The sequence below is a fragment of the Bubalus kerabau genome, chromosome 4 (genome assembly GCF_029407905.1).
Source record: "Bubalus kerabau isolate K-KA32 ecotype Philippines breed swamp buffalo chromosome 4, PCC_UOA_SB_1v2, whole genome shotgun sequence".
In the NCBI taxonomy this organism is placed as follows: domain Eukaryota; kingdom Metazoa; phylum Chordata; class Mammalia; order Artiodactyla; family Bovidae; genus Bubalus; species Bubalus kerabau.
This window is the reverse complement of record NC_073627.1, coordinates 106,896,360-106,922,106: the sequence shown is the minus strand read 5'-3', so window position 1 is coordinate 106,922,106 and position 25,747 is coordinate 106,896,360. Positions and strand designations below refer to the sequence as shown.

General features: G+C 42.7%; 1 protein-coding gene across 1 annotated transcript in view; it reads right to left on the bottom strand.

Moving 5' to 3' along the window:
- LOC129650941 (histone-arginine methyltransferase CARM1-like) overlaps window positions 1-25,747 on the bottom strand; it is a 124,566-nt gene that overhangs the window by 86,583 nt on the left and 12,236 nt on the right. The window contains 1 exon segment of the mRNA XM_055579708.1: window positions 13,546-13,656. Coding sequence (XP_055435683.1) covers window positions 13,546-13,656 — 111 coding nt within the window.

Genomic DNA, 25,747 nt, shown 5'->3' with positions numbered 1-25,747 from the left:
GCCTCAGTGGTAAGTCCGATTCAAGCAGGTCAGATGCACAGTAATATGCACAGTGTGATAGTTTAATCAGAGAATAGTGCAGTATTATTGCTCCTGCCTGAGAGGAGCAGACTTTTTTCTTTTCAAGAAAGCTCTTTTCAGATGGCTATTAGGTTGTTGAATGAGGAGAAGCACAAAAGAAATGCCGGCTCCTTGTGGTCTTTCAGATCATTAAAAAGTAACCCAGGTGGCAAAACCAGTTATCATTTCCTCAGCTTCAGTAGATGAAAAGAGCAAGAATGGACACCAGTCTGAGGCTATGGGACTGCCAAACCATCAGCCCAGAGCGAGAGGATTCATCAATCCTGCGGAAAATGAGGAGTCAAAGTGATTATGTAGCACTGAGCGTGGAGGCCAACCTGTTGATGTGATATGGCTGAATTTTTTCCTTCTCGGATGTTGGTCTGGTCTTTGAAGAGTCTCACACAGCTAAACACTGATCTTGGTGGTTTTTTTTTTCCCCGTACTCTTACAGGACTTCCTACAGGGTGAAGCTCTTGAGCTACCTAGAACGGGCTGGGAAAGGTAAAGTTTAGGTGGGGTTGGAGGTGGGGGGGCGTGATGCAAATTGACAGCCAGAGCTGAAGGAATTTAGCTGTAAGATGTCAAGACATTTTTTAGCAATGATTAATAATCAACCATCTGAATGCTTGTTCATTTCACTTACCTGCAAAGTTCAAACGACATTCTTTCTTATTTGGATGAATTCAAGTTACAGTCTGTCCCACCCTCCCTGCTCTGCTTGCCAAGAAAATGTGTAGCCTAAATCACAATTCCCTTAAACTGTGTCGTTGCCACGGCAGACAAATGTTTTAGGTCAACAAACACTTTCTGCTGCTTCTCACCCTTTACAACCAGAATCAAACGGGCCCTGAAGTGGGAGCCAACAACAGCTCTGCATGTGGGGGCTGTGGGGCAAAAGGAGAGGGACAAGAGGTGACTGGCTGTGAGTGCAGAGACTCTGGCTTAGGGAGAGCAGGTTTCAGAAGCAGTGAGGGAAGAAGCTGCTTGAATTATGGTTTAGACACATCAACACTGGACATGAGGACAGTTTCCCACAACAGAGGAACGGCAACTGTCGATGTAGGCAAGGCCCTTATTTCTCAAGGTCCCCCTCTGGAAATTGAGGAAACTGGACATCAGTTTCAAAAGGTTGCTTTAGCCTCCAGAAGTGAAGCATTAGTTGCTCAGTTGTGACCGACTCTTGTGACCCCATGGACTTTAACCCGCTAGGCTCCTCTGTCCATGGGATTCTTCAGGCAAGAGTACTGAAGTGAGTTGCCATTTTCTTCTCCAGGGGATCTTTCCGACCCAGGGATCAAACGCGGGTCCCTTGTGTTGGCAGGCGGGTTCTTTACCATCTGACCCACCAGGGAAACCCTCCATAGCCTTCTTCAAATAATAGTTGATCCAGAAACCCACTAAGTAAAAACACATAAAAGGGATGTTGTTCTCCTAATGATCAGGGAAATACAGATCAAAACCACAAGACATCACCTTAAGTAGGATTGCTGTTTCCTAAAGTTATGACCAACCTAGATAGCAACTTCAAAAGCAGAGATGTTACTTTGCCAACAAAGGTCCGTCTAGTCAAGGCTATGGTTTTTCCTGTGGTCATGTATGGATGTGAGAGTTGGACTGTGAAGAAGGCTGAGAGCTGAAGAATTGATGCCTTTGAACTGTGGTGCTGGAGAAGACTCTTGAGAGTCCCTTGGACTGCAAGGAGACCCAACCAGTCCATTCTGAAGGAGATCAGCCCTGGGATTTCTTTGGAGGGAATGATGCTGAAGCTGAAACTCCAGTACTTTGGCCACCTCATGGGAAGAGTTGACTCATTGGAAAAGACTCTGATGCTGGGAGGGATTGGGGGGCAGGAGGAGAAGGGGACGCCAGAGGATGAGATAGCTGGATGGCATCACTGACTCGATGGATGTGAGTCTGAGTGAACTCCGGGAGCTGGTGATGGACAGGGAGGCCTGGCATGCTGCGATTCATGGGGTCGCAGAGTCGGACACGACTGAGCGACTGAACTGAACTAAACTGAATAATAGCCAAAAAACAAGTTGGTGAGGATGTGGAAAAATTGGAACCCTCCTTATACATTGGTAGTACGCATATAAAATTGCGCTGCCACTATAGAAAACTGGAGTTCCCACAAAAATTAAAAACAGAACTACTGTATGACCTTTGAATCTCAATTGTGAGTATATATCCACAAGAAGTGAAATCAGGACACTGAAAAGGTATTGGTACCAATGTTCACCGCAGCATTACTCACAGCAGAAATGTGGTATATATACACAAAGGAGTAATATCCAGCCTTAAACAAAGAAAAATCCTGCCATTTGCAACAATGTGATCTGATCTGAATAAACGTAGGGGACATAATGCTGGGTGAAATAAGCCAATCACAAGAGAACAAATACTGAATGATTCCCCATAAAGAGCCCACCTGCCAGTGCAGGATATGCAGGAGATTCCAGTTCAATCCCTGGGCTGAGAAGATCCCTTGGAGGAGGAAACGGCAACCCACTCCAGTATTCTTGCCTGGAGAATCCCATGGGCAGAGGAGCCTGGTGGGCTAGGGTACATAGGGTTGCAAGTCAGACATGACTGAAGCAACTTAGCATGCGCATACCCCATATATCAAGTATGTAAAATAGTCCTACTCATTGAAACATAGAATAGTATTGCCAGGCACTACAGGAAGGGGAAATGCAGAATTGTTTTTCAATGGGTATTTAATTTCTGTTATGCAAGATTTCAAACCCTAAAGATGATGCTGTGAAAGTGCTGCACTCAATATGCCAGAAAATTTGGAAAACTCAGCAGTGGCCACAGGACTGGAAAAGGTCAGTTTTCATTCCAGTCCCAAAGAAAGGCAATGCCAAAGAATGCTCAAACTACCACACAACTGCACTCACCTCACACACTAGCAAAGGAATGCTCAAAATTCTCCAAGCTAGGCTTCAACAGTACATGAATTGTGAACTTCCAGTTGTTCAAGCTGGTTTTAGAAAAAGAAGAGGAACCAGAGATCAAATTGCCAACATCTGCTGGATCATTGAGAAAGCAAGAGAGTTCCAGGAAAACATCTATTTCTGCTTTATTGACTGCACCAAAGCCTCTGACTGTGTGGATCACAACAAACTGTGAAAAATTCTTCAAGAGATGGGAATACCAGACCACCTTACCTGCCTCCTTAAAAATCTGTATGCAGATCAAGAAGTAACAGTTAGAACTGAACATGGAACAATGGACTGGTTCCAAATCAGGAAAGGAGTATGTCAGGGCTGTACATTTTCACCCTGCTTATTTAACTTATATGCAGAGTACATCATGTGAAATGCTGGACTGGATGAAGCACAAGCTGGAATCAAGATTTCCAAGAGAAATATCAATAACCTCATATATGCAGATGACACCACCCTTATAGCAGAAAGCAAAGAATATGTGTTACAGGACTCCTGTTGAGGGGGGATCCTAAGGCATCCTTGCCTGAGGGCCACTTCACTATTTTCTGATGCTGAAGTGGTGGGGTTCCTCCAAACAGTCATCAGTACTGAGGCCATCTGAGGATAACTGCATATTTGGGCCAGCAAGGGAAATTCCTACTAGGAAAAGGACATTGGAACAGCTATGAATTTCTCAGAACTGGATATCAGAGAACTGCTTATCAGGCTGCCCTGCCCAGTCTGCGGAAGCTTTGAGAAGAGTTGGGAACCTGTATATCTTGTAATGTTTTGATATTAGAAAAGGAATAATACCAGACTTCCCTCGTGGTCCAGTGGCTAAGAATCCGCCTGCCAATGCAAGGGGCATGGGTTTGATTCCTGGTCTGGGAAGATTCCATATGATGTGGGGCAACTAAGCCTGTGTACCAAAACTACTGAGCCTGTGCACCCTAGAGACCACGCTCTGCAACAAGAGGAGCCTGAGCACTGCGACTAGAGAGGAGCCTCTGTTCTTGCTTGCTGCAACTAGAGAAAAGCTATGCATAGCAGCAAAGATCCGGTGCAGCCAAAAAGACATAAAGGAATTTTTTTGAAAAGGTTTAAAAAGGAGTAATACAAATTACAGTTTAGAGCACCCTGTACTTTTCTTTCATAACCACTACTTAAGAGTTTCTAATTATATATTTGTGTGGTTATTCTATCATGAGCTTCATGAAGACAAGGACCACATCTAAATACAGACATTACAGTCCCCAAGTATAGCATGGGACCTGACTTATATCAGCTACTTAACTAAAAAAAATTGCTCTTTATGAATTAGGGTTATGTTAGACCAGGAGTCAGCATTACCGCCCACAGGAAGATCTGGTCCACCATCTCTCTCTGCATGGCCTGCAAGCTAAGAATGGTTTTTGTATTTTTAAATGACTGGGAAAAATAAAAAAAAAAAAAGATACAGCTTGACATATGAAAATTAAATAAAATTCCATTTAAGAAAAATCCATTTCAGTGTTCATAAATAAAGCTTTATTGAAATGTAAAAAAATGCAAAGGAGTAAGAAAGGAAACTTCAAAATTCAATTTAAACACACACATTTGAAAAATGTGCTCTGCCTGGTCCCATACTTCCCACTGTGGCCTGGCCTCCCTGCTCAGTTGATCTGTACAGAGATGAAATGAGACCCCCATAATGATGCTGATCATAACCATGATGGCAATAACAATTGCTAGAGAATGTCAGACATTGATTTTCTCATTCAGTTCTCTTAATATCTTCATGAGGGATTATCATTATCTGCAATTTCATAGGTGAAGAAAATGAGGTAGAGAAAGATCAAGTAACTTGTTATGGTTGGCAGAATAATCACAGCTCCCCCAAGTCCCCACAATCCCCACAAGTGTCTACATCCTATTCCCTGGAAATTTACAAATGTGTTACTTTACATGGCAAAGCGATGTTGTAAATGGGAGTAAATTAAGGATTCTGAGATGGAGAGATTACTGGGGCTATCCTGGTGGGCCCAGATAATCACAAGGCTCTTTATATGCCAGAAGCAGGAGAGTGAGAAAAGGAAAAGTGATGCTTCTGAAGCGGAGTGATGTAGTCACTGGCTAAGTGAGGCCGGCAGCCTCCAAAGGCTGCAAAAGGCAAAGAACAGATCCTCCCTTAGAGTCTCCAGAGTGAGCACAGCTCTGTGTCACTCTGATCTTACCCCATGAAATCCACTCCAAATCTCTAACCTCCAGAACTATAAGATGATACACATTGTTTAAAGCCACTAAGTTTCTATTAATTTGTTACAGCAGCAATTAGGAAACTAATACACTTGTCAAGGTCACACATCCATTAGGCCATGGATCAAGAATGAAACCTCATGCTGTATGATTCCAGAACCTGCATGATCACTGATAATACTGACAAAGGTGTTGAGGACCTACCCTACAGGGAAGAGAATATTGAGTGAGATGAAGAGGCATCGACATTCTCTCCCCAGAGGCCTTCTTGCCTTACCCATCACCAATCCAGCTACAAGAAGAATTATTTTCTGGGCAGGGTTTTGTGGCAAATGGGGTGGCATTCCATGTAGACTACCTCAAATAGCTCCCCTATTAAGTGTGTTGCTACTTGATTTTGCCACAGAGGAAGCTTTCCTTCTTATACGGCAGACCTACCTGCCTGTTTAAGCACTTCACAATAGATAGCTTGAGAAGAAAAAGATGCTTTTCTCTTGGCTCCTGGATGAAATATCTACAGGGGTCAGAGCTCCAGCTTCTGGAAAACACATTCACCTCTTCACCTCCAAGGAAACCACTAGTCACTGCTTACCTGGATGCTGAAGAAGGAGGGGGCAGTGAGGGTCTGTGTCTCAGAAGCCATGTCCAATCCTCATGACCTAACTTCTCCAAGGTTCTTCCTCATCTGTCATGTGGATATGATATTATCTGCCTCAAGCACCTCAAAGACTCTTCCTGAAGAACTATGAGTTTATAGATATAGAAATGCAACCTAAATTCTAAAAAGCCAACTATGCAAAATGGGTATTATTATTATTTTTTTAATGGATTTGTTATGGCCACCTTTTAACTTTATTATCAGTGCAAAAATAAAAAGTGTTGATGCACTGGATGGAATTTGGTGACTCAGGCTTTTGGTATCTAAAAAAAACAGAGAAAAATCCTCCTTACCTCAAAGAATTAACTTGTATCAGAAAACTTCAAAGTATACATTCTTTCTAGTATTCAAGATTAAAAATTAGAACAACCTTTTCAATAAATGACCTTCAATTATTTGTGAAAAGATTAGCAACATATTTAGGGTAGAACCCCATGAGAACTCAAGGATTTTTCAAAAATCTCATTGTTGACAGTAAGAGGTGAAAACGGAAAGAGAGGCAGTTCATTTCTCTGCATCTTTAAGGATTCAAGCCAAATCACACCACTTATCTGATGGTTCTCTAAACAGCCAAGCTGATGGGAATTGTTCCTTACAGTGACATTTCTTGTCTCTACCAGTCATATGCACTTGGCGTTTACTGTCCTGTGGCAAGAATTTCACTTGTGTGAAGCCCAACTGGACGACAAATTACTGGAGGGGAGAAATCACAACTCATATGTACTGTGTGTCCGCACAGAGCTTAGAAAAGTACAAAGTGCATCAGATCAGATGTCGACTGAGTTTCTAGGTAATCGCTGCCCATCCCGAAAGCACACACAACAAATCAGCCCTGGGCTCACGCATGCCTTCAGCGTCACCCCCTCTGCTCCATCACTTTGCCCCTCCTCCTTGATTTGCTATTATGTTTCTTCTCCATCAGCTTCCTGTCTGAAGACTAAAGTCAGGATCCTGAAACCTGATCCTGTAGTACTTGCTGTGGCCCACCATGCAGATTCTTCCTTCAGGACCAAGGCATCATTCCCCAGAGGCTGGGAATGCTGCAGATGACGGCTCTCAGCTGAGTTTTGGTCTACAAACTTCCCTTGGCCCAGGAGAGCCACCTTCCCCCAGGTTCCTCTCCTTCCTGAGGAAGTGTATATAAAAAATGTGAAGCATAAAAGCCCTTGCCTCAAGGTGGTTCAACTCTGAAGCATTTCCCCAGCTCAAGAATTCCCTGTGGGTTTGCCTGAGCTCTTTATTCCAACTACATTGCAGCTTAACTCCTCCTCTGCCCAATTTTATCCTAGTTCCTTCACAGGTCAGATTCCTGAGAGCCTTCTGCAATGAATTTCCTGCATGTAAATCTGTGCATCACCATCTGTTTCCTAGGGAACCTGTTCTAAGCCAGATCTTACACAAAAATAAGGGAAAGATAAACAATGCCCACAGCAAGAGGGACTGGGGAGGGCTGTCTCAACTAACACCAAACCAGTCTGATCTGGCCATGGATGCCAACACCTGGCAGTGAACACGGCCACCAGCCTCGCCATCCCATGCCAGAGCAGTGGCGTATGGCCACCTGCGTCCTCTCCATCAGTACTACCCACTCAAACTTTCTTTGATGAGGCACATATTCCATACTTTCACGGTCTACTACAATAGCCATTAGCTACTTGTGGTTACTAAGCACTTGAAATGCAGCTAGTGAGACTAAGAAATTTAATTTTAAAAATGAGTTTATATTTACATATAAAGAGCCATATGTGTCTAAAGGCTGCCATATTAGACAAAGCAGCCCTAGATTATGAACTCAGTAGATTTAGAAATGCAATGTCACAACATTTCCAATTCTACCTGCTTTTAATTCCACTACTCATGACCTAGAAATACTTGGTCTGACTCCTTAAAAATCATCCTAATGAGACATAGGTAGGAACTATGTGTTAGTAAAGTCTAATTAAGTGGTCCACTAATGATTATGAACATTGTGAAATCTTAAGAGCCAGAGAGCTTTGCTGTAAGCTTAAGCTGATTACAATACATAAATCTATTCATGACTGCTTACTCTCATAGTCTTTTAATTTCTAGCCTTTCAAAGAATTTATCATTGAGATGAAGAGGCATCTGTGTACAATTTGAACTTAGGAAACATCCTCTTCCTTGACTATGTACATGTATACATTTGATTAATGCCTTCTCCCCACTCCCATTTGGTCTATATGCTGAGGGCTTCAGCTTTATGTTTCATAAGAAAAGAAAAAGAGAACAAGAAATAGCTGCCCTTTTGAGGTGGGCCGACTCACAGGCTGGGAACTCAGGGGGGACCTTTAGTTCTGCCCTGTTTCTTGGACAAAGATGGTCTCTTATTACTGACCCAGAAATGTCAGATGGGGCCCAGGGTGAGAGCACACGACTGCACCTGGGCAGGTTCACGACTATCCCACAAAAAATGACTAAATGTGCTTGCCCTCCAGACAAGGAGTCATTTCCACCATCTCATCATCTGAGGGTCAGCCCTGACAAAATCAGCTTTAGCCACTGAAAGCGACTGAAATTGAATTCAATGCAAACTGAAAATATTCTGTTTACTTAAAGCCCAGAAGCCTTTTGTGAGAAGAATCCAGGGGCAGGCAATGGTAGTTAAATTTGTACATTTTTCTTTCTTGTTACAGTTTTATCTTTTCCGAGCAATTTAATGAAGACTCCAGAGGAAAGAATTAAATGTCTGCTGGTTCAATTACTGAATAATGAAAAGGTGGAAAGGAGCACCATGCGCTGTGTGCTGAGAGGCCAGCAAAGCCTATTCTTAGAGTGGAAATTTTTTCTGTGCTGTTCATACTCGCCTGTGCCATCCACAAGTTGTACAGACAAGTGTCGGCGGAAGAAGCAGAAACCGAGCCCTGGTGTAGATCTTCCTCCACAAGGGTGACAGGCCTGGCCCACAGGGGGCATCGCATGACATCCACAGAAGCAGCCAGGAACATGGCCATCCTTCAAGAAGATTCTAACCAGCCCTGGCCCCAAATGCATTCATAACTAGCCTGTCCTTAGGACCACACGTCAGGAAGGCCTCAGGGGCAGAGAAGACTTGCCAGCAAGGATTTCAAGGATACTTTACTTTACAGTCCCTGCAGCATTTGGAAAACTACCCCTGCCCCCCACCTTCCCTAGCCATACCCAGGAAGATTACAGAAACACAAAAATCCTCCCTGCATGCTAAAACCAAAGATAAAATAAAGCGATGATGCTTCAGAATTCTTAGAACATTGGTTTAAATGCTTTAAAAATCAAGTCTCCCTGGAAATACCATGCAAGGAAATAGGCAGTGAAGTGTAGACTGTTCTTGCTTCAACGCCCAGGATGACAGTGTATCTCTGCTCATGTTGGGGCCTCCCTGAAACCTGTTCAGTAACATCAGAAGACTCAATGGACAAGTCATTCTCCTTTCACTTTTGAATTCTTCTCGGTTTATTTAAGAGAATGGCTTTGTTCTTGCAAAACACACACTGAAATGTTTAAGGATAAAAGGGTATGATGTACATAACTAACCCATAGGAAAAAATGTGTGTGTCTCTATCTGCATATATATATATATATATAATATATATACATATACACACACACACCCATATTTGTGTGTACATATTCATGTACATGTGTGTTCGTGGATGGTGACAGTGGAGCAAGAGTAAATGATAAAGCAAATGGGATAAAATATGAACAATAGGTGAATCAAGCTAAAGAGAACTTGAGAAGCTTTTGAATTACTTTCTATTTTTTTTTACAACTTATTTGTAAGTTTGAAGTGAAATAGTTTAAAATAGTTTCAAAGTTTAAAACAATACAAAGTTTTACCATTTTAAATTCTTTCTCTTTTCTTCTCCATATTGGCTTCTTGCTAGAGACATTTATAATTAGCCAGTGGACCTACTGGGTAAAAGTGTCCGTGTGGGTAGCCCCGCTCTGCAAGAAGGCAACTGTCCTGCTGACGTGTTTAATCAGGCTGAGAATTCTCTTGGAGAAACCAATCACAGATGGTTCTGAAACAGCTCCTCCTATGGTGTGCTGGTGATGACTGGGGCTGTGTGCTGGGGCTGGGGACAGGACTGTGTCTAGGGAGTGCATGAGGATCTCAAGCTAATCTCTTCCTCTCTTCCCTTAAAATATTATAACCAAAGGCATTACATTTTTAAAAATAACTATCAGGAGTGTGTCTTAAGCCACCTTAAATATGTGAGAATATAAACTATGAGAAAGAAGACATCTCTAACGCTTCTCTCTCTCTCTCTCTGTTTTTTTGGTATCTGATACAAGAGATAACAACATCAATCTATCAGAATAGAAGCTCTTTAAACACAAGAATACTCCTTAATTATTTCTGTTTCTCCTATACTCTCCCAAGAAACAGAACTGTGGATGCAACTGAATGAAGATGTGATTAAATGAATGCACAACCCCCGAGGCAAAGGTCTACATGCAGCTCCTTCTGTTTAAGACTGTATTTTGAAATCTATCAAACAGTGAAGCAGAGACATTTTTATCTATGGGTTCTTTCTATGTAAGTTAATATTCTTCTTCTCTTTTCTCTTTAGAATTCTGTATTTAAATCTTACTTGGAACTCCATGAAGAGAAAAGGTGAGGTACTAACTGGGAGAAGATATTTTTTCCCATATAAAACTGGATAGAATTAATATCCAGAATATAGACATCATTCCTACAAATGAATTAGACAATAAAACAATTCAAAAAAAAACATTGTCAAAAAAACTGGAACAGGTATTTCATGGAAGAGAAGAGATGGTCAAACACCATGCTCAAAGTCTTTAGTGGTTAGAAAATACAAATTAAAACCACAAATATGTGATAAACACCAGACTGACAAGAAGTCCAAAGCCTGACAATATCAAGTGCTGACAAAGTTGTAGAATAACAGCACGCTCAGTATCTGCTGAACGGAGTGAAAACTGGAACAACCACTTTGGAAAACCAGTTGGCATCACAGAACAGAGGTGAAGTATACATGCCCTAATACCCATCAATTCTGCTGCTGCTGCTGCTGCTAAGTCGCTTCAGTCGTGTCCAACTCTGTACGACCCCAGAGATGGCAGCCCACCAGGTTCCCCTGTCCCTGGGATTCTCCAGGCAAGAACACTGGAGTGGGTTGCCATTTCCTTCTCCAAATCATGAAAGTGAAAAGTGAAAGTGAAGTTGCTCAGTCGTGTCCGACTCTTCGCAACCCCATGGACTGCAGCCTACCAGGCTCCTCCGTCCATGGGATTTTCCAGGCAAGAGTACTGGAGTGGGGTGCCATTGCCTTCTCTGACCCATCAGTTCTACTCTTGGGTATATACTGAGATAGGTGGAGAGTGTGTACAAGAATACTCATAATAATACTTGTATAATGGAAGTCATCCAAATTCTATCAACAGTACACTGCACTAGCAACTTAATGCATTTCACTTAACAGAATGCTATCCAACATTGATGAGGGCTGTATGCATCAACAAAATGACCCTCAGAAGCAACATGCTGGGTTAAAAAAGCAAATTATAGGATACATACATTATGATCCCATTTATGGAAAGTTCATTAAGATTTGTTTTAGGAATAGAAACACGTGTGGTAAAACTATAAAGAAAGTGAAAGTGAAGTCACTCAGTCGTGTCTTTGCAACCCCATGGACTGTAGCCCACCAGGCTCCTCTGTCCATGGGATTCTCTAGGCAAGAATACTAGAGTGCATTGCCATTTCCGTCTCCAGGGGATCTTCCCAACCCAGGGATGGAACTCAGGTCTCCTGCATTGCAGGCAGACGCGTTACCCTCTGAGCCCTATAAAGAACAGCATGCAAATGACCAAAAAAAATTCAACATAGCGGTTACCTCTGTTTAGGGCAGAAAAGAGTGAACAGGACAAGACACATGAAACTTTAATAGAAATGCTAATAGCCTATTCCTTAAAAGACATAGTGGACACATATTCATTGTATTGTTATTCTTGATATTTTACAAATGTACACATTTTACAAATACTAATACGTATGGTAAGTGAGTGCTCACTCAGGCATGTCTGACTCTTCGTAACCCCACAAAATGTAGACCACAAGGCTTCTCTGCCCATGTGATTTCCCAGGCAAGAATGCTGGAGTGGGTTGCCATTTCCTACTCCATGGGGTCTCCCCTACCCAAGGATCAAATCTGCGTTTCCTGCATTAGCAGGCAGATTCTTTACCAATGAATCAGGGAGGCCCCCAACAATAGGTATACATTTAATAAATATTCTTTTGTGTGTACTCAATATTTAATAAAAATGACTCTTAAGAATTGGTTAGCAAGCCAAAGACCAAAAATATTTTATCCAAGGCTTGTTGGAAGAAGGAAGTGAAACAACATGCTGGCCATCAGGCCCTGGCACTCCTTCCTTCCAAACACGGCATGCTGTCTACTGGTCTCCAGTTCCTCCTGGGTCATTCAATCCAAACTCAGCCATCACTCAGAGCTACCAACTGTCCCAGGTCAGAGGGAAGTTTCAGGATGTTTCTCAGAAGCAGCAGGCAAGCTTCCCTTTCTATCTGCAATTCTAGCCCTCATTTAAGCATAGGCCTCCTCCAGGTGTGAATGACAAGCACATCACTCTGATCACGTTTGTGCACACACACTTCCAACTCTGCAGCTTGAGTGGGTTATTATTACAGCCAAACATTACTGAAAGCTACTATTACTGACTCTTGACTTTGACTTATTCTCCAATATTTGTACACATTTCATAATGATAATGGAGCACCACATTTAAAACAAAGCATCCCCCTGTCCTCCAGTCAGAATCTGCAATTGAAAAAGCTCCTTGAAACATACATATCTCCATGCTCCAACTACAACCATGTAGCAACCATCCATTAAACCAAAACTGAAATTTAAAGTGAGTGGTGCAGTTACTGTTAGTGCAGCATTGAAGAAAAAAATCAACCTAGCTCCAGGGATGTCTGACTCCTCACCTTAGTGAAGTCGCTCAGTCGTGTCCGACTCTTTGCGACCCCATGGACTGTAGCCTACCAGGCTTCTCCATCCATTGGATTTTCCAGGCAAAGGTACTGGAGTGGGTTGCTATTTCCTTCTTCGGGGGATTTTCCCGACTCAGGAGTTGAACCCGGGTTTCCTATATTGCAGGCAGACGCTTTACCTTCTGAGCCACCAGGGAAGCCCTCCTCACCTTAGTAGGTCATTGTTAAAGATTTCAATTCACTTGAATGAGAAACGTGTTTAGTATCAAAAGAGCCCAAGAAGACACTGGTGTGAAAGGTACAATCTCAGAGGTTGGTCAATTACCATGGCACACTTACTGGTCACTTTGTACAATGTAGATTTGAAGTACAGTGGTGGAAACATTAAATGTGACATTTGAAAAAGAAAAAAAAAAAAAAAAAAGAAAGCATTTACCTTCCCCAGGCCCATCTGCCATCCAGTAGATAGGGAAGAAGAAAGTTTTGTTATATTTTTAGTATTGTGAACTTTTTTAGATAATTGTTTTCATTATCAATTACTACAATAAAGGTGGGCTCCTTCAGCAGTAACATCCCAACAGAAAAAAAGATCATACTGGTAAAAAAAAAAATATTTTATATATGACTTACCTTGAAAAGTCCATCACTCAGTCCCCTATAAAAATACAACCACTTACCTCAGCATATTGTGCTACTGAACCGGCCTCAACTGCATAGACTCTACGAGCTCCATGCTGTACAGCAAAAAATGACAGTATTCCTGATCCACAACCAACATCCAAAACAACCTGGAAGGAAATGAGAAGACAAAAATGGGTGAAAACACATACCAGAGCTTTGAGACCAGACAATTAAAGTACTGGCTTTGATTTTTACAAGTGGTCTTACTTGTAAAGTAAGTTATGAATTTTGCTGAGATTCCCTTTTCTCATGTGTTAAACACGGTTAGTACCTCCCACCTCTTAAGGTTTGCTGTAGGGATTAATATGAAGTGTATCCAAAGTACTTGGCACATAATTGGTTTTTCTCATATTATTGCTATCATTACTACAGTTTCTTTGTTATATGGTTTGCTTTTAGGATATTTAGGACCAATAAAAGTAGAGCATCATGAATGAACTTGTTTATCCTAAATATCAACATGAACAAAATGAAAAGTGTCTCCAATAATTCTTAGAATTGTATGTATATATATATATATATATATATATACACACACACACACACACACACATAGGGATATGTGTGTGTGCGTGTATATATATATACACACACATATTCAGAAAAAAACTGAAGATAAAGTCTTTCACCCACATAAACTGGGATATAAGCTTTCATTCTAGGTCCCCCCCAAAAAGTTGTGGTGGTTTATATGAAGGGTAGAAGGGTATTAAGACAGTGGACAGATAGAATTTACAGAAACTTTTCTTCTAGGATTTAAATCAACAAAACCACCACTCACTGGCACAAAAGGACAAGCCAATATTTGGACCTGCATGCTGAGAGGAAGAGGTGGATGGTATGGGCTGGATCTCTGGCCCCACACACTGCTGAAGCTGAGGTCTAAAGCTCAGTCTGATGGTTGAAACCTTAGGATTCTGTATTTCTGCTGTATCTTTTATTCTTAGCATCTTTTAGCACTAGCTTTGAGCAAGGCATTTCACGTGGCTTAAACCCTCACAATAAACATATGAATAGATAGCATTATCATGCCCACTTGTAAGATGACTAAACTGAAAATCAGAGACACTGAATGAGCCCAATTTCACCTAGCATAAGCAGGGGAACTAGGAATCTGGGCATTTCTGCCTTCCAAGCTCATGTTTCATAAAACCACACACTGATTACTTAAGTTCATTGTTATAAATCTGATATTTTAACCCAGCAATACCAAGAGGCAATGAATGACAAGGAAACAAAGTATTAATTTTTTTTTCAGGAAAATTTATAACCATTTTTACTTTTACTTTGATAGCAGGAAAAATTTTCCAAAAAGTAGGAAATATTGGAGGTCGCACATTCATGTGTGTGTGCGTGTGTTTTAATTGCAATATCATACTGTGCTGACACAGATTCGGTGCCATTATTCTAAGAGAACATGCTGTTAGTAATGGGCTCACAGTGCTCACTTGTATTAATTCTAGAGCTGTGGCTGTATTCCATACCGTCTCCTAGGGCCTGGGTAATTAGGAGCATTACCAATTTAAAATGTCACCCAGTCTCTGGAATTTGCCGTCAGGCTGCCTATCCTTTTAGAAATACCGCTGTTTATTTCTCCCCATCCTCCCTAGGAGCATCATCTTCACGTGGTCCTGGTTTACTGCAAGAACACTCACGACTGCTGGCTAAAGAACAGAGGCTCTGTAGGTTGGACAGTGCAACCCACGGCCCCCTCAAAAGATACACCACACCCAGAAGAACTTTCCCTGAATCTTCTTCAATTAAAAATAGAACACCTTCGATTCTATGTTCAGTCCAAAATAGGGATACAAAATTAAGACACGACAGAAACTGCACCTGCTTGCTCTGGTGACAGGTGCCCCAGAAATGTGTGAAGGGAACATTTTATTAGGGTCTCACGAGGCACATCTTAGAGGAGTGTATTTCAGTTCTCTTGATCCTGCAGACTAAAAAAAAAAAAAGAGACATGTTTAACCACTAGGAGACAGACAGTGGAGAGAGGGAATGAGGAGAGAGAGAAAAGAGGTGAGAGGGAACCTGACGTGGTTCAACTTTTTGCCAAATTAGGACTTTAAGTAGGAAGACGCTTTGACAGACCCAGACCCTATCTAGAGAAGGGCTGAAAACTATTCCCAAATACCTTATTTCAATAACTAATTTCAAGTCAAAACAACTTTATTCATTTGGGTGATTTCAAAACAGAGCATAGCCCTTGAAAAAGAATCTGATCGTTTTCTAGCATTATCCAGATAATGCCATCTGTTTCCCGCTTGTGTGTATATTTTAAAAGTTAACAAGTGAATTTTCAGTCTGGGGCTTGTAGAAGAGGGAGCGGAGAGGGAAGGACATTCTGCCTTATCGACGTAGAGCCATGAAATGCTGGAAACAAAGCTGAGGGATGCTGAGAATACATTCTCTGGTGAAAAATGAAAGAGTCAAAGCAAATATTCAGCCTCTAATGGAAACAGACTCCTTTGGCCCTTTCCAACTGGGGTTTCCCAGACTAGGAGAGAGGGCATTAACGCAGATAATTCTTTTACACCTTCTTATCTGGCACCTCAGGAAGCCTTGGAGCTGCCACTAATCACATTTTCTTGTCCTCACAGAAGATTATATTGAGCCCATTTTTTATTCTACCATTGGGAGGCCATCACAGAACTGGGTATGCTTGAGGACCTTATACTTCCTGGTCCCAGAGAAAACTCTCTCCCCTCAGACAGAGGCAAAAGGGAGTCATAAAATCCCCTTTCAAGTGTAAAGCAGTGTGTAGTTTCCAAAGGACGTTCCCTTGACGCTCTCTATGTGGTCCTTATGCCTCCCTGGGATACAGAGTGCGTGGTAGGGCCCCACTGTACCAAGAAGGAAACAGGCTTGGAGAGACTGTTTTCAGCCAGAGGTAACGCAGCTGGTAAGGGGCAGGGCTGGATGGGAATGCAATGCTCAGCTCTCCGCGGCATCATGGCCACCCTTCTGCACAAACGGGAGGAAAGCGTGGACTAGGAAGAGAGCCCAGCCTGACCACACCGCACTCTGACTAAACATTTCCGACGGCTCCATGTTATTGGACTCTGGCTGGGATCAGCCAAGGTCAGAGGGAGCAGCAGGAGGTCAGGGGACCTATTCTCCTGACCGTCTCCCTCCTGGGTCTCCACGGACTGGCTGTGTCTCCTCCACCAAAGCCATGGCTCTGCTGAGCTTCCATTTCTTACAGCTCTGACTATTGTCTCAGGTTTCCAGCAACCACTGCTTCCTCTCTCCTCCTTTAGGCCTAGGGGTGGTAAGAGGTCCCCACTCTTGCTAGTGCTAGGGAATTTCACCATCTCATGCTGCTTCCCTATATTCTGCCCACAGCATTGTAAATGGTCCTGTCCTTTAACTCTCCTAAAACACCTTGTCGGGTATGCCGTGTCTCTCCTGCAGGAACCCTGGCTATTACACCAACTCTTCCTTCTGTTCCCCAGCAGGGAATATTTCCTTAACCTTCGCTCCCCTCCTAGGCTAAGTCGAGTGTTCCCGCTCTATGCTTTTTTATCATCACCTACTCAAGCCCTCCCTCTGCAACATTCACCACAGTTATACTTTTTCATTCAAGGAGGAACTGTCTGATTAATTTCTGCTCCCTGTCCTGGATCCTAAGCTTCACTAAAGGAGAGATTTCTGTTTCTCAGGACATTCACTAAATCTTTGTTAAACAAACTGAACAAATAGAAATGGGTCTCACTACCACAGAGAAGGAACATATTCATGATCCAAAAGACACAGTGCAAATCCGTTACCTCCATGGGAAAGCACCGTCTACCAGCATAACACATCCACTTCAACCTTATGATCTTAAGAAGCATCCTTCAAAGGATGACTTTCCTTTGATGGTGCCATACCATCATCACATTACAATCTAGTTAACTCTGGTTTACCATGTTCCTCTAGAGACAGAATTCATCCTCAGCTCCCCCTGGATACACAGGCAGTTAACTATAGAAGTGGCTACTTTGGGGTTCATATGGGGCAGCAGCAGAAAATGGTATGAAATCCTTGCCAGGACTAATGGGGAAAAGTCAACAATCGGTCCATGTAACAATGGTCCAAAGTTCTGTGAATATGTTTGTAAATAAAGTTTAAAAAAATATTAAAAAGATAAGGTCATTTCACATGTACAGATGATTTTAATTACATGCTCTTATGGTTTCCCGGGCAAAGAAATCTTGCAAAATGTTTGGACAGGGCTAAAAAAGCTCCAAGAGGGTTCAGAGATATTTATCAGGATTTACTAGGTTAAAATTAACAAAGAACACCCAGGCCCTTATGAAAACACGAAACACAACTACCCTGGAATAGTAAAGTAAAAATAAACATATACTTACTTTGTACTATGCTTATTTAGTACCTTTACCTTATTTATGCATGATGATGACTATCAAACATGGGCACCTTATTTTCTCCATAGTACAAATAAAGAGACTGAAAATTAGACAGAATTGAAGTCATACACTTAATAAATGGGCAGAGATAAGATAAAAACAAATGTACCTAACTGAAACGTTATGCTATTAGCCACTTCCCCCAGTGTGGTTCAAAGCTTTTTCTGTGTGCTGTTCAGGCTACAGTAATATTGGTCACATTTAGTCTTCTTTTCATGCTACCAGTTTTACAACTATCTTCCAAGACTGAGGTCCTGACTATCCTGCAATCAATTCTCCAAGTTATGCCAGCTGTTATGTATTCACTGTTTCTTTATTTGCTTGAGGGTATCAATGGCTGCCCTGAACTGCAAACCCTAACTATCATTTTTGTACGCCTCCTACTCCTAAATTGCGTCCTACCACTTGGCACTTTCACGGCCATTGATGCTTCTTCCAGACATTATTGTATTACATCCACAGATACCACTATTGAACCATCCCAAGTTACAAGAACCCCATGCTTTCGCAATGTCATGTACTTTATCGTCATAGCTATCTGGGTTATGATGGGCTCATAGCCCATAGTGATGGGCTCCCTACCCCACAGACTGTACAAACTCTTCCAACAACCAAATCGCTAACTAATACGTTGACTGAACAGCTTCTAGGTAGGAACAGAACGATTGAACTACACAGCCTTCTGCAGGCCACCACATCTCTCACTCTGGCTTTTGTCAGAAAAGAAAAACTCCAGATCACCTCAAGAGCTACAGAAGACATCCCTTTGTGGGCTCCACAGCTAGGTTTAAATCCTGTTCAGATAACTGGCACTTTCACTGTGGCAGAAGAGTTCTCCCGTGACAGCTCCTCATAAGACAGAACTCTACAATAGTTGTGCAGTTAAGCTGGCTTTCAACAAAAGGGTTGCCTGTATTTAAATAATGAACGTTTAATACTTCTGAGCACCCTTGCTTCACCCCACCTTGTTTATTCTGGCAGAGGACAGATAAATTCATCAACAATTTTTTCACCACCCTTTCACCAGTTCTCCAACTACTTTTCTCTATTATTATGGAAAATACAGAGATGCTGATCACTCTCAGCTTCCCTCCCCATGATTATCCCCCTTCATATGCTGCCAACAGACTGAGACAAGCTCACTCAGCTCTAAAACCTTTGGCACACAATCATTCATCAGACATCAAAAGTGACTCCTACTACCCATTGTGCCAAATACTGCTAGATGCTGGAAATGCAGAGATGAAAATAACCTGTCTAGTAGGGAGAAGTACAATAATGTGTTCTAGTAGCAACGATAGTATTTTAACAGGCACAATGAAAGCATGAAAGAGGAATAGTCTGCTCTACTAAGAAGCTGATCATTGAGATGACCAGAAGAGTGAAAATCGACAGTTAAGTTGATGTGTGTATGTGAAGGGAGGGAGTGGCGGCAGTTCCAAGCTGAAAGCATATGAAGGCACCAGTGAATGACAGAGCCAGTCATATTTGTTGTTCAGTCACTCGGTCATGTCCAGCTCTTTGCAACCCTATGGACTGTAGCACGACAGCCTCCCCTGTGATGTTCGGGACGCAGCAAATTTTCTCAGGAGCATGATGTGCGTGGTAGAGACAGAAGTTGGGCAAATGGTTGAGAAATTAACAGTGCAAGAGCAAAGGGTGATGCTTGATTATAAATGGTCTTGTATATGACACTAAGAGCTTGGACTTAATCCTTAAGCAAAGAAGGACCATAAAAATGTTTTCAGTGGAAGAATTATTTCATAGTTGGATTTCAGCAACATCAGTGTGGCATAGATTGGAGGGCAAGATATCAGAGGTAACAAAGCAGACACTGGTAGTTCCCAATCACCATCATTCCCTTCTTCCTTCCTATCAGAACCTCCCTCTGTGTGATTTACACCCCTCTGTGTGATTAGCCATCCCCAGTCCCAGCCTGGGAAACTCAACATTCAAAAAACTAAGATCATGGCATCTGGTCCCATAATTTCATAGCATATAGATGGGGAAACAATGGAAACAGTGAAAGATTTTATTTTCTTGGGCTCCAAAATTACTGTGAATGGTAACTGCAACCATGAAATTAAAAGATGCTTGCTCCTTGGAAGGAAAGCTATGATCAACCTAGACAGCATATGAAAAAGTAGAGACATTACTTTGCTGACAAAGGTCCATCTAGTCAAAGCTGTGGTTTTCACAGTAGTCATGTATGGATGTGGGAGTTGGACTATAAAGAAGGCAGAGCACCAAAGAATTGATGCTTTTGAACCATGGTGTTAGAGAAGACTCTTGAGAGTCCCCTGAACTGCAAGATCACACCGGTCAATCCTAAAGGAAATCAACTGTGAATATTCATTGGAAGGACTGATGCTGAAGGTGAAGCTCTAATACTTTGGCCACCTGATGCAAAGAGCTGACTCATTGGAAAAGACCCTGATGCTGGGCAAGATTGAAGGCAGAAGGAGAAGAGGGTGGCAAAGGATGAGATGGTTGGATGGCATCACTGACTCAAAGGACATGAGTTTGAGCAAGCTCTGGGAGATAGTGAAGGAGAGGGAAGAATGGTGTGCCACAGTCCATGGGGTCACAAAGAATCGGACACAACTGAGCAACTGAACAACAAGTCCCAAACAAAGGAGCCTGACTGGATCAGGGCAATCATAAGTGGTTCTTTTTCTCTTGCCAGTGATGGCTTTTATACATGTTGTGTGTAATACAATATTGCTAATAAGACCAGAGGGGAAGTCTGTTGGGAGCTACTGGAAAATTTTATGCCTTTTAAGACAGACACACAAGAAAGATGTTACTTCCTTCTTGGAAATGATTAAATTTAAATGTGATGTTCAGAGGAATTGGATTAAAACACCTCAGAATCTCACTACCTCCAGCATTTCAGCCAATTTGAATAGGATTTCCTCCTACTTGAGGCCAAAGTTGTCTTAACTGGTACAAGTAGGGAAACTAATTGGAAAATATTTGCAATACTCTAGAAAAGACACAGTACGAATGAGAACTAAGAATCAGCTGTGGGACAAAGGGGAAGAGAAGAGCCACAAAAATGCTGGGTTCATAGACACGAAAGAATTTGGAAACTGCAAAGTATAAGAAAAGGTCGAGACTGACTCTGGATTCCTGGCTGAGGTGATGTTTCTAACACCTTCAGTTTTTGCAGCTAGAATGGAATGCTTGCTTGCCTTGCTGACCAGCCACAGTGGCTGTAGAAACTGCTTATGCTGGTCTTTGAAAAGTGGAGCTGTTCCACTGCTGCTCACAGAGCCAGCAGCAGAGGCTTCTCCTGTCCCTTACATTGTGCATGGGTACAAGTGAACAGTGCCCACTTCACTAAGGCCACATGCGCTTTCTCCCCTGCCTCCTACTGCGGCTGAGGCACTACAGCTCCCATCTGGCACGCAGGCAGCTGCACCTCGGAGAGTAAGGGAGGTAACCCTGGGGGCACGCTCCACCAGTGGGAGATGGCAGCCAATGGAGAAACCATTCTCCTCCCCCACCTATGAACTATCTGAAGACAAAGTGGTTTCATATGACCTCTCTGAAGATGTCTTGTGACACCGAGCGTTCAGTTTTTCATCAAGCGTTGGCCAGCTCAGTAATACCCCCCTGCAACGCACCTGCCCTCCCTCTTTCCCTGCCTTGCCCCTGCTCTGGGGAGACTGCCCTCCCTAAGATAGTCCTAGCACATAAGCCTTTCCTGCATGATCTGTGATTTGGAGATCTGAGGCTAAGAAAACAGTGGTCCTTAAACAAAATTCAATGTCTGTTGACATTTTTCTTTAATTCTGTCTTTCCTGGATTTTTGTACTTCTCAATTCTAAACCTAAGCTACTACTCTGGAGTTGAGGGACTGTGTCAGCACCTCAGATTTAGGAAATTAAGCAAAAAGAAGACACAGGCACAAGCTCTAGGTTCACCGATGCCCAAGTCCTAGTTCAGTGCTGGAGAATACCAGGTTCTGGTATAGTACTTTGCTTTGTCAAATTTAACTGCTTTTACTGACTTGATTCTCTTTATCTATTTACATTCTCATCTTGCAAAGTAGATATTAACACAAAGACATCTACATTAGAAGTTCCTGCTGTACTGAGCCTTTAACAAAGTCAGTAACAAATAACAAAGTCAGTAGTCGCTCCAAATTAGCCTTTCATGCCACTGTCTTACAGGGAATGTGAAAGGTTCAGAAATTCAACCCTAGGATGCTCTTAAAATGCACTGCCTTTTGTGGGAAGGGACTCCACCAGGCAGAAGGTAGTAGTAAGCTAACCAATAAAACCATATCAGTGAAAACAAGTTCTTTTTTGCCCTGGCTCCCTCCCATGCACGGCTGAGGCACTGAGAATTTCCCCTTAGGCAATCTGTGCCTTCTTTAATGGTTTTGCAAAAGTGGCATCTGGTATGATCGTTATTAGCGCCACTTAGCAGATATTTCTGGTTCTCCTTATAGGCACATGGCTGGACTGCATCCCTTGCCCTTTGGAAATCAGGAATAACCATGAGCCTGGTGGACTACAGCCTGTGGGTTGCAAAGAGTCAGACATGACTGAGCACACACATGACTCGCTGTGGCCCATGTAATGTGCCAGGACTTAAGATGGGTCACTTCTGGGAGAAAGACTGAAGAATGAGGAGTGTGCTTTGCCACACACCCCTTCTCTCGGCAACAGGAATGTCACATATGGAGGCGGCTTCCTCAGCCTGGGTCTCAGGGTGAGAATGAGACAAAACACAGCCCTCAGCTGACCCGCAGTGGATTAAACAAGCAATATATGATGCTCTACTGGTTTAAACCACAGAGGTCTGAGGACTGGCTGTTACAGCAGTATAACCTAGTTCACCCCAACAAGCCCAGCTAAACCATCCCCCTGCAGTGCTGATGATTTCTGAGTCAGATTCCCCAGTGTGTTCACAGAACTCTGATGCTGTGCTGAGACTCTGGTACAGCGGTTCACTAAATTCTTACAGTCATCATATGTTAAGTGTTCTTAACTCATTTTAAAATTGACTTCCAAAAGATTAAGGTCAAATGTCAGCATCTTGAAAGGTACAGAGACTGGCTTGGAGCACAGTTATCTTGACTAAAAAACCCATCTACTACATTAAAGCCCCTAGCTCCCTCCTTTCCAAATGCCCTGAAAAACAGTCTGTGATTGTTGTTTATTCAGGCTTCTTGGCTCGCCTTGAAAGCTGCCCTTTGCTTTCATACCAAATGAAAGCACTTTCCTGTGCTGGTTCTGGCATCTCTCTCCAGTGCCCTCACAGGAGCAGAGTCTATCCAAGCTCAGGAGAATCCTGGCACAGACACACCATCTGCTTCACTCACTTGCATTCAGGAAATCTATGCAGGGGCCCCCTCAGGACTTCAGGGGCCAAAGAGATCATTAAAACCAAGATCCATTTCTACCTCTACCTCCTCACCTGAACTACAGAGAATCGATGTCAGGGATGAGTTTTTGTGGCAGACGATCTACCATGAACCTTGGCCTCTGCATCAGGCTGAAGTAGTGTCCTCCAAAATTCATGTCTACCCAGGATCTGTGAATGTGACTGTATTTGGAAATATGGTTTTTACAGATATATCAAATTAAGAGTATCATAACTGGACTAGGGAGAGCCCTAAAGGCCTGGCGCCATTACAAGAAGGATGAGATTTACACAGAAACATAAGACACACAGGGAGAATGCCACCTGACAAAGATGAGACTGGAGTGATGCATTTTTAAGAAACACTGAGGACCGCCAGCAACCCCAAGAAGCAGGGAAAGGGGAGGGAGGATCTTTCCCTAGAGCATTCAGAGGGAGCATGGGCTTGCTGGCACCCTGATTTTGGACTTCTGACCTCTGGAACTGGAAGAGAATAAATTTCTACTGTTCTAAGCTACCTAGTTTGCAGTAATTTGTTATGACAGCCCCAGGAAAGTAAAACAGCCTCCAAAGTCTAAGTCAAAGGGAAATATAATACAGACACAAAACAGACACACAGGATATACACAAAAAACATACACAAAACAGATACATATACATGTGTACATGTATCACAGAGACTGCTTTTCACAATCACATCCTATCCTCATACACATTCCAAAAATCACATAAATAAAATATCAGTCTGATTACCAACCCAGAACATATAAAGAATGATTTTACATTGCTCCTAAAATCACTGTGCAGTCCTAGCAGACCCAGAGTTCACATACAGCTCTTCCACTTAGGAGCCATGTACCTTAAAGCAAGTCAGTTAAATTTATGTATCTCTGGTCCCTTTATCTACATCATGAGGCTAATAACGTATCTTGAATTTGTCAGGTGGTGTGGTTGGCGCTTATCATTCTTTGGTGCCTCTCTGAACTCTCATCAGCACCCTCTTTCTTTGCTTGGGGAATGGCCCACTTTGGAGGCACACACCTCCAACCTGGGAAGCTGCAGGGGTCTCATGCTCTTTCCCAGCATCCCTGCGGCATGACTGAGGCTCTACAGATAAGATGCACTTTGCACACAGAATCCACGCTGCTGGATCAAGGCCATCTCCAGGTTCCAGCAGCGCAACAGAGAAAGGTTCTAAGGCCATCACTCAAGGGTAGTATTGGGTGAGGCAATGTATGCTGGGGTGTCTACATCTGGCTACACTGATGTCTCCCAGAGATCAATTCTATAGCATGATTTTGGAAATTATTTTTGGTCTTGTAGCCTCCATGCCTAGTTATCTGATGATCTGCATACTTTTAGGAAATTCCTTTTTCTTTTTTTGCTCTTTATTTTCTTAAGTTAGCAGAGTTGGTTTCTAATGCTGGCAGCTAAGAACCCTGACTAACATACAAGGATTATAACAAGAGAAGATATGCAAAGCACCTAGCAGGAGTCACTTCCTTTCTTCCCACTTTCCTACATAGCTCTAAATGAGGATTCTGCTGTCAATGGTTAACAATACTCAGGAGTGAGAAGTGCAGGATTTGAAGAATGGATAAGGAAAATGTGGTATACACACACAATGGAATATTATATTGTCTTTAAAAAGGAGATCTTGCCATGTGTGACATGGGGCTTACCAGGTGGCTCGGTGGTAAAGAATCCGCCCGCCTATGCAGGAGACATGGGTTCGATCCCTGGGTTGGGAAGAATCCCTGGAGAAGGGAACGGTAACACCCTCCAGTATCCTTGCTTGGAAAATCCTATGGACATAAGAGCCTGGGGGACTACAGTCCATGAGGTTGCAGAGAGTAGGACATGACTGAGCATGCATGCATGCATCGTGCATCCCATGTGCAACAACATGGATGAACCTGGAGGACATTATATTAAGTGGAATAAGTCAGACACAGAGGGATGAATACTGCATGATTTTGCATATATGAAGCATAGTATAGAAGCAGAGTAGAATGGTGGTTGTTGCCAGTGGCTGGAGAGAGAGGAAAACAGGAAAGTATTAGTCAAAAGGTACAAAGTTTCAGTTATGGAGGATGAATCATTCTTACTTCCTAGACATCTATTTCACAGCTCAGTGCCTATAGTTACCAATACCATAGCTGCATGTGTACATGCTCAGTCATGTCCAACTCTTTGCAACCCCTTGGACGGTAGCCCACCAGGCTTCTCTGTCCCTGGGATTCTCCAGGCAAGAATACTAGAATGGGTTGCCATACCCTCCTCCAGAGGATCTTTCCAAATCATAGATCGAACTCGAGTTTCCTGCGTCTCCTGCATTGGCAGGCAGATTCTTTACCGTTGAGCCACATGGGAAGCCCCTCATGGGTGTATGCATATCTCCAAA